Source organism: Diceros bicornis, chromosome 24, assembly GCF_020826845.1.
Source record: "Diceros bicornis minor isolate mBicDic1 chromosome 24, mDicBic1.mat.cur, whole genome shotgun sequence".
Taxonomy (NCBI): Eukaryota; Metazoa; Chordata; class Mammalia; order Perissodactyla; family Rhinocerotidae; genus Diceros; species Diceros bicornis.
Window position 1 is genome coordinate 45,710,891 of NC_080763.1, and position 9,448 is coordinate 45,720,338.

Sequence of the window (9,448 nt, forward strand, 5' to 3'; positions counted from 1 at the left end):
TGGTGTGCAACTGTGCGTGTGAGTGTGAGCACATTGCGAGCTTGCCCACACGTGTCACTGCGGGCAAAGGTGGATGGGATCAGGGGTATGTGTGTGTTGGGTGACTGTGTATGTGTGTTTGTATATGTATATGAGCGTGTAACCAAGAGCCTGTGATCTGTGAGTTCTGGGGACTGGGTATGTGACTGCACATATGTGGACGAGAGTCCGGGTTCATGTTTTAGCATGATCAAGGCCCTGACTGTGTGTGCCGGCGTGTGGGTGGGTGGATGCGACTGAACGTGTGCAGGCGGGTTTGTATGTTTATAAGTGTATTCTCACGTTCAGGTGTGCCGGTGGCTCTGCACATGCCTCTGTGTGGACCTGGGCACATGATGAAGGATGCCTAGGGTTTCATAACTGTCTGCTCGCCTCTGCCTGCGTATGACCAAACATGTGGCACTCCAACTGCTTCTATAACGTGCAACCGTGTTGCACTGTGTGTGTATTGTAGGGTGTGCCTGGGTCGCAGTGTGTGTGTTGCTATAAGTGTGTCTGCGTTTTCCTGCGTCTTTATGGCTGCGATATGGATGCATAAGGCTTTTCACAAGTGTTTTTCTGGGTGCGTGTGTGATTACGCGCGTATTCTACGTCTTTCGAGTGTGGAATTGTGTTTTTCTGAGTGCGTGACCCATGGCACATGTGCTCAGGACCTTGGCCATAAGTGTTTTGGTGTTTCTGTGAGCATTTCTGTATTCCGAGCGTGTCCTCGCGTCTTCCTGGGGTCTGCGGCCCAGCGGGTGTTCGGTTCATGCGACTTGTCCTAAGCCGGCCCGGGTGTGCTCGCCCGTGTGCCGTCCTGTGTGCGGAGCGTGTGCTAACCGCGCGCGGGGTACCTGTGCCCGTCTATCCAAGAGTGCGCCGCGTGCGCGAGCGGGTTTCCGGGCCGCCGCAGTGGTGGGGGGCGGCCGCGTGAGGGGCGGGGGTCACCGGGACTGGCCGGCGCCGGCCCCGTGCGCGCGGAGGCGGGGGCGGGGGGCGGGGGCCGCGGGGGGGCCGCGGTACGAAAAGGGCGGCGCGCGCGGCGGCGGCGGCAGCTCGGCGGCGGCAGCGGAGAGCGCAGCGCGCAGCCCGGTGCAGCCCTGGCTTTCCCCTCGCCGCGCGCCCGCGCCCCCTTCCGCGTCCGCAACCAGAAGCCCAGCGCGGCGCCCGGAGCCGGACCCGCGCCCGCGCCGCTCCCAGGACCGCGACCCCGGCCGCCCCGCGATGACCGCGACCGCAGCCCTCCTGCCCGTCCTCTTGCTCCTGCTGGCCTTCGGCCGCAGTGCCCATGGTGAGACCCCCGGCGGCCCGGCTCGCGCCCCCCTGGGGAAGCCTGCGACGCCCCCCGGCCGCCCGCTGCCCCGCGCGCCCCGTCCCATGCGCCCCAACTCCCGCCCGTCCTGCCTAACCCTAACCCCTGCGCCGTGCCTGCCTCGCCCTCCCCGCCACCCTCGCATGGCAAGCCTGGCCCTGGGGTCCCGGGGGCAGGGGAGGTGTGGGACCCCCTGCCCCTTCCTGCGCCGCAGAAGTAGCCTTCGCAGGGGTGTCGGTGCGCTGAGAGAGGAGGTATGGAGAAACGAGATGATGCTGGGGAGTCCTGTGTGAAAATGCTCTGGGGGGCAACTTTGGGGTGCCCTGTGCGCGTTCGGGAACAGGTCTCTGGGGGCACTGGGGGTGACTTGGCTGTCGTGGACGCAAATTCCCAACCAGGAGCCCAGCCTGAGCCCTTCCTGCGTCGTCGTGTGTCTCTAGGTGAGGGGCTGCGACACTTCAGTCTGCAGCGGCTATCAGTCTCTGACAGTGAGAGAGTTGCCCCCTTCCCGCAGTGCCCCCCGCCCCCATTGCACCAGTGGTTATGGGGGGGCTGTTTTGAAGGCTGGAGAGCGAGTTGTAGTAAATGCACACAGTAGGCGCCTATTAAAGTGTTGGAATCTCTAAACAGTGTTGGAATTGCTGCCCGCTTTGCAAAACCATTGCGTGTCTTTTGTATATGAAGTCTGGGGTAGGGGAGGTTGGGGAATGTGACCTGGGTGCCTGGTTTAACTGGGATTAACCTTTAAAAAAACGCAGACGCTCACCTGTGAGCCTGCCAGGTGAACCTGTCTGGGCTCTCTCATAGCCGAATACCTCAAAATCTGCTCCCGTTTTAGCTCACTTTGCAAAAGTGAGGGTTTGGCTGAGTGCCCCGGGGTCAAAATCTTGCCATCCACCATCTCCACATCCCCACTCTTAGAATTTGACGTTTCGTATTTTTTGGGGGGGAAATTAGGTGTCTTGACCTGCTCTTAGGAACGGGGCAGAGTACTGTCGTCACTCCATAACCAGGAACGTGGCAAAAATTTTTCTCCTGAGTGGGTTGATATGAAGTGCCTACTGTGTGCCGGGTGGCCGCAGAGGGTGATCGGCTCCCCTGGGAGGCCGGGGGCTGTCTGGGGGAAGACGTACTTTGCCTTGGCCTCTGGAGCCCTGCGGGGTGAATGGTGTAACCTTTCTTGTGCCTCAGGAGCTGAATGCTTCCCGGCCTGCCACCCCCAAAATGGATTCTGCGAGGATGACAATGTTTGCAGGTATTGGAGGGGCTCCCCAGAGGCAGCTTTGGGGGCCAGAATCCTGGGCAGTCATGGTGTCAGGCAGAAAAAAATGGGGAGGCCTTGGCCACTGGGCTGCAGACAACAGCTTCCTCCCCCCCACAGGAAACTGGTGGGAGGAGTGAGGGGGAGAAGAGCACAGGGGTGGGGGACAGCCACAGCTCCTGTCTGCGTTTTCAGAAGTGGGGTGGCAGGAGAGCCCCTTGTAGGGTGAGACCACTGTAGGCCACTGCGGCAAAACGCAGCACACTCTGGGGCTCTCAGGGACCCCTCTGTCTGCTCTGTTCAACTTTTCCATTCAGGTGACTGGTATTTGCTTCCTGGGACCCACTGGCCTGGCACTGTGCAAAGACCCCCCAAGGGCTCTTGGTTTCGCAGAAAGCAGCCTGAGCTCCCCCTCCACCCCTGCCCCTCCTCATATGTCCTCATCACCCCTCCTCCCCCTGCAGGTGCCAGCCTGGCTGGCAGGGTCCCTTCTGTGACCAATGTGTGACCTTTCCCGGCTGTGAACATGGACTGTGTGTGGAACCCTGGCAGTGCATTTGCGACGACGGCTGGGACGGGAACCTCTGCGACATAGGTTGGCACGTGCCCTTGCCCACCCCCTCTGCCCCTCTGCTCTCAGCCCCATGGCTGCCTCCCCTCCCCCTCCCGCCTTATCCCCACACACCCAGAGCTCTGTATGGTAACGATCTGTTTATACACTTCCTGCTGGTGCCAGGAGCCTCCCCACAGGTAGGAACTTAATGTGCTCCCCTCTGCACCACACCAGCCCCAGAGAAGGCCCTGGGGGTGGTGGTGGGGATGCCAGGGAGCTGCCTGTTGAATAAAGAGTCACAAAATAAACATACGCCACACACAGCTGAGTGGGTGGGGACCACAGACCTGTCCAGACTCCGGAAGTCACGGAGCTAAGACTCCAAGAAATTCACACGCAAGGCTGTTAAGGAGGCCGCAAGAACGAAGGCAACACACACACACACACGCCCCCGCGGAGGAGAGGGAGCAGGAGCTGGGTCGGGACCACCGGGCCAGGGCTGGGGGCTGTGACTGAAGAGGTTGGGTGTAGGCAGAGGAGGGGGTTGGGGAAAGCTGAGACCATGGTTAAAGTGTAGATTGGTGTTATCTGTTGATTTCATTAATTTATGTAATCTTTGTCCTCCATTACCCTGAGCAGTGGAGAGTTGGCTGTGGCTGCGTTTTCGGGCTGTAAAATGTTCGTCTGAGCCCATTCTCATTTGGCGAAACCTGCCCTGAAGCCCCAGCAAACTCAAGTCCTCGAAAAAACTCGCAGCAGCGTAGGCAGCTGCCATGGGGCCTCTTTCCCTGGGTGCCCAATGTTAGCAGAGATGAGTGGTACCAATAGGGAAACTGAGGCTCAGGGAGTAAAAGGGTCTTCCCAAGAACACATAAGATGTAGGAGAAAAACCAGCTAAAAACCCCTCCTCTGGCCCCAGGAATGGGTTCCACCTCATCTGCTGTTGTTTCCCTTAAGGAAAACCTAAGAACGTGTTGTTATCACCCCTGCCCCATAGAGCCAAGGCAGTGGGCTTTCAAAATCAAGCCCCCCCACCTTGTCTCCGGTCCCCCCCCCCATATGCAGGGTTTTACCGCAGCTGACTCATGCTCTGGCCCTCAGCACAGCACCCTCGCAGGACCTCTGAGCTGATTTGGGACCCCAGGAATCCCAAAAAAGGCACTATTTGGGATCAGGGCTTCTAGCCTAGACCCCTCCCCCTTTGGTATCTAAGCACAGGACTCCCCCATGGAATTTTCCAGACCAAGGGTCCCCTCCCCACTGGGTTGACAACAGCTCTCAGTGTGGGACAGTTGAGTCCAGAGGAAATAGCCCTCCGGGTAACTGAGGCCCCTCTCCCTGTTTGCCCATCTTTGAGGCTGTCATAGCCACAGCTGCTGCCCCCGCAGGGACCCTGGCAGCTTTGTCCTGCGGAGGTTTAATCCACCCGACTTTGTAGGTTGGAGGCCCAGGAGGGGAAAGGTGGGCTGATCCTCGCTCACAAGGCTGACTGTGCAGGGAGAGTGGTGGGGTGGTCGCCAGCTCTTTAGCTTATGTGTGAGATTCTGAGTGACAGGAGAGCCGGGAGCAGAGAATTAGGAGCCTGCTGCGGAAGCCCCGCGTGCTGACGCTCCAATGGCACCTGCCCGTAAAGATAGATCCTCTTTATGTTTCCTCGCACCGAGCGGGCTCCCAGGGAATGCCTCGTGGGCTCAGGATGGGCCATCAGCCGAGGATTTTCCTTACTGATTGATTGCCATCTCCCCTCCATGAAGATGTGGGTCTCTTTAAAAGAGGGAAGGAACCTGTACATGTGTGGCCTCAGCACTGGGGGCCCTTCCCAAGTCTGCCTTAACTTGCAGCGTCTCTGGTTGGCCCTGGCTTTTTATTTGGCAGGTGTGGCAGCTGGAATCATAGAGGACGAAAGCTCAAAGGTCCCTCTGAGATGGCCAAGGAGAGCCCCTTCTTTTATAAGTGGGGAAACTGAGGCACAGAATGGGGGGAGCTGGCCTATGCAGCTGGCTGGAGATGGGCGCAGAGAAAGTCCCTCCCTGGCCCTGCCTGGGGGCTGGGGTCTCCACCGTCAGAGAGCTCCTGGCCCAGGCCCCTTTGTTCAGCTCCTCCCTGGCTTGCTGAGCCCCGGATAATGAAGTGTGCATGTCGGGAGGTGTAAAAGGGCGGTGGAAATATACTGGTGTTCATGGAAACCCGCGCTGACAGGCGAGCTCTCAATAGTTCTGATATTGCTGCCTTCTAAAGATGCAGCCTTTTTATCACGGACCCCCTTCGTTCAGACCCGAGAGCAGAGAGAGAGACCCCCAGGAGGTGGAGGCAGTGCTGCAGTAAGTCAGGCTTCTCGATGCCCACCGGGGGTCTTTGCATCTCGATTTCCCCCCGCCCTCTGGGATGGAGAAGTCTGAAGGGCAGCTGATGTTTCTAACAGTTGGGCCGCACTCGTCCCCGAGTGGCAGGGACCCTCAAGTGGCAGGGACCCCCGCCAGACGTGAGAAGCTGGGTGTGAGAACTCGTCTGGAGGAGGCAGGCCTGAGGGAATCTCAGCTCTGCCGCGCTGTTTTGGGGGAGGGGAGGGGTCTGCAGTGAAGGTCACGCTGCTGGACTGGAGGGCTGAAAGAGGACAGCTGTCCTGGGTTGCGTCCCAGTGAGCGGCCGTCATTTCTGTCTCCGTGACCTGACACAGGGAGGCCCCTTCAGCTCCCTGAGCTATTTACTTCCTTCAGGGTTTTGGGTCACTACACCCTCTTACTCAGGACCCCACTTGGTGACCATTTGCAGTGACCACAAGCAGAGACATCTAGGCAGCTCACTTGGGGTCCCCTGCCCCCACCCAGGAAGCTCTCCTTCCAGCCTCTGTCCCCCCACTTCCCTGGAGGAGAGGGTAACAAGGGCTGGTTTTCTCTCCCCGCCAGACATCCGGGCCTGCACCTCGACCCCCTGCGCTAACAACGGGACCTGCATGAACCTCGATAACGGCCACTACGAGTGCTCCTGTGCCCCTGGGTTCTCGGGACAGGACTGTCAGAAGAAGGACGGGCCGTGCGTGATCAACGGGTAAATATTCTCTCCCACTATGTGTGAACTGATGAATGCTGCTTTTGATTTCTGCTTCACGCTCCCTAAAGACCCTTTCAGCCTCACCCAGTGGGACCTGTCGCCTGACAAAAGACTCCTCCCGCAGCCCCGTGGGGGGCCGCCCTAGATCGGGGTATTTATGGGGGAATGTGTCATTTCCATAATTTTTTCAAATGATCCTGAAGGCGATTTCATATTCCCCTGACGTTCCCGAGTCCTGATGTGTGTGAGTGACAGTGGATCGGGGCTGTGAATCGGAGCTCGGAGCTGCATAATTTTCTAAAGACGACAACATAATAAGAGATCAGAGTTCAGCAGGCTGTTTGTGAAACCCACTCACCATATTTTAGGGGGTGGCTTGGGGGAACTGGCAGGCTCTGTGGTTGGGTTTTCTGGGCTGTCTTAGGAGGGAGCTGCTAGGCTGAGGAGTGGGGAGATGGGGCTGCGGCCGGCTTGCGGGGGCCTCAGCCGTAAGGGCAGGGGGTTAGGGTCCAGCTCTCAGCTACCCTCAGTGGGGAGGGGCTCTGGGACGTCAGGACAGTGGGCCCAACAGACAGAATGGCTGCTTGCCTCTCTTGCGCCTCCTGGGGCAGCGCTGTCTAGCACCTTCACCATTTCCGGCCCTTATCTGCTTAGCTGCACTGAGCCCTGCCCCCCGCCAATGGGGCTTCAGCGGAGTCCAGGAGAGATCTTGACAGAGACAAGAATTCAAACTAGGACCCGGGCCTGGACCAGGGGGCACCCCTTCCCATGAGGAAACAGCAGCTAAAATGCAAAAGAAGCTTATCTTGACCTGGCCTTCCCGGGTGGCGCAGAGAACCAGGCATTGGAAGATCGGTATTCAGCGGGGGTCAGAGGACAGGGGTGACAGCCCAACTCCATTGCTGCTTATTAGCAGGAAGGGGAAGTCCAGAGCAAGACCTTTAAAATATTTTGCTTTTCTCTCTAACAGACTTGAACCAGTTTGTCAAAATAGAGCCCAGGGGTCCTTGAAATTCCTTCCGAGCCCAGCTCCTCTTCAGCCCTTGCCCCTGACGCAGCCATGCTGATTTCTCGTGCTCAGGGCCCCTTCCTTCCCTGGAGTTTTGGCATTTATCAGATGACAAAGGGGCTTGCTTGTTTAAAAGCACTTACGTTAAATGCTCCATGTGCTCCGCTTAGAGCAAACAGCTTCAGTCTGCCAGCCGCGCTCGGGTGAATGGGCCACTATTAAACAGCCGGGCACAGGCGCTGGCTCGAGCCAGCACAGGGAGACCTCAGATTTCTTTCACTCTGAGAGTCCCCAAGTGTTTCTCACACAATAGCCTGCAGGCTCACTCCGCCGAAAATAAAAATAATAATAAGGGGCGATGGTGGTGGTGGTGGGAGAGAGTAAGCGATACCCCGCGTGGCTCTGCCGCAGCAGCCCAGGGACGGGGCTGAGGGAAGGGGCTCGCTCCAGCCCTGCGTTATTACTAACTTTGCCTTCTCAGCCTCAGTTTCCCCACTTGTCTAGTGAATGACCCTCAGTCCTCTGGTATGAGAGATGACATAAGAGGTGGGAGAGGAGACGGGCATCCTGGCCTGGGAGGTCAGGCGTGTTCCAGGTTGGCCGCCTGACGGGGGTGAGGTATGCACCCACTTTGGGACAGCCCGTGGGCCCCTCCAGGCAGGGGTCACAGTGCCTGGGCCTCCCTGGCGCTCACTCACTCAGCAGTGTGTTCTGAGCACCTGCCCTTTCGTCAGGCCCGGGGAGGTTGGCGAGGGGACCCCAGTGCTGTCCTGGCCCAGCCGCCGAGGGCCCTTTACCGTGTCGCCTGTTGTTACAGTTCCCCCTGCCAGCACGGAGGCACCTGCGTGGACGACGAGGGCCGGGCCTCCCACGCCTCCTGCCTGTGCCCTCCTGGCTTCTCGGGCAACTTCTGCGAGATCGTGGCCAACAGCTGCACCCCCAACCCGTGCGAGAACCAAGGAATCTGCACCGACATCGGGGGCGACTTCCGCTGCCGCTGCCCTACTGGCTTCGTGGACAAGACCTGCAGCCGCCCGGTGACCAACTGCGCCTCCGACCCGTGCCTGAACGGGGGCACCTGCCTGCAGCACAGCCAGGTGAGGTACGAGTGTCTGTGTAAGCCTGAGTTCACGGGCCCCATCTGTGGCAAGAAGCGCGCGCAGAGCCCCCAGCAGGTCACCCGTCTGCCCAGCGGTTACGGGCTGACCTACCGCCTGACCCCCGGGGTGCACGAGCTGCCCGTGCCGCAGCCCGAGCACCGCATCCTCAAGGTGTCCATGAAGGAGCTCAACAAGAGCACCCCACTCCTCTCCGAGGGCCAGGCTATCTGCTTCACCATCCTGGGCGTGCTGACCAGCCTGGTGGTCCTGGGCACCATGGGCATCGTCTTCCTCAACAAGTGCGAGGCCTGGGTGTCCAACCTGCGCTACCAGCACATGCTTCGCAAGAAGAAGAACCTCCTCCTGCAGTACAACAGCGGCGAGGACCTGGCCGTCAACATCATCTTCCCCGAGAAGATCGACATGACCACCTTCAGCAAGGAGGCTGGCGACGAGGAGATCTAAGCAGCGTTCCCACCGGCCCCCCTATATCCTCGGGGTCCCGCAGAGCTCACCGCATGCGGTCTGTTCTCGTCTTTGTGGTGGAATTTGCTCTCTTTTGTGCCATCCCTGGTGAACGCTGTGCTTACCTCTGCTCTCTCTGTGTCGCTGTGTGACAAATGCAATGCCAGAAGAATCTTCCCTCTCTCTCTTAATGCATGATAAAAAAATAATAAGAATTTCATCCTTAAACAAGTAAATGAAATAAGTATGTTATTCTAAACTCTAAAATCAAAAAAGACCAAAAAAAAAACAAGGCAACCCGAACCAGGATGCCGTGCCGACGCCCCTCTCCGGGGGGGTCTCGGCCACGGGGTCCTCGTGAAACCGTTACGAGTCTGTGCATGACCAGCCACTGTGAAAAGGGCCGAACTCTTTTCGTTCGTTAATTCTCACATGCCACATCCGACTCGCACTCACGTCAAGTCCCGCACCGCAACCCTTAGATCTTTCCGGTAGATTGGAGATTTTGCGGAGTGCAGCGGCCGTGTGTCAGGCAGAGAGAGCCCCGGGTTGGCTGCTGGGGGGCTGGAACCCCGTCCCAGCCCTGCCACTAACTCGCTGTGTGATCCTTGGCGAGTCCCCCCCTACCCGGGCCCACCTTTTCGCCCCTCTTGAGGGAGGGGTTGAACCCAGTGAA

At 58.8% G+C, this 9,448-nt stretch overlaps 1 protein-coding gene across 2 annotated transcripts; it reads left to right on the plus strand.

Annotated features, from left to right (window-relative positions):
* The first annotated feature begins 1,128 nt into the window (after nt 1–1,128).
* On the plus strand, nt 1,129–8,998 carry DLK1 (delta like non-canonical Notch ligand 1). Of its 2 annotated transcripts, XM_058567964.1 has the most exons (6): nt 1,129–1,312; nt 2,525–2,588; nt 3,059–3,189; nt 6,054–6,195; nt 8,025–8,304; nt 8,530–8,998. In XM_058567964.1, exons 1-6 carry the CDS (start codon nt 1,246–1,248, stop codon nt 8,770–8,772), a joined length of 927 nt encoding a protein of 308 aa, XP_058423947.1. In that variant the 5' UTR covers nt 1,129–1,245; the 3' UTR covers nt 8,773–8,998. The 2 variants fall into 2 exon arrangements, with proteins under 2 accessions (XP_058423947.1, XP_058423946.1); XM_058567963.1 differs by having other exon boundaries at nt 8,025–8,998.
* The last annotated feature ends 450 nt before the right edge of the window (nt 8,999–9,448 follow it).

Bases quoted from the DNA above. Each gene is read 5' to 3' on its own strand.
- DLK1 (XM_058567963.1), top strand. From the start codon at position 1,246: ATGACCGCGACCGCAGCCCTCCTGCCCGTCCTCTTGCTCCTGCTGGCC. The intron at 1,313-2,524 runs GTGAGACCCCCG...CTTGTGCCTCAG, and splicing joins CTTCGGCCGCAGTGCCCATG to GAGCTGAATGCTTCCCGGCC. The intron at 6,196-8,024 runs GTAAATATTCTC...CTGTTGTTACAG, and splicing joins GGGCCGTGCGTGATCAACGG to TTCCCCCTGCCAGCACGGAG.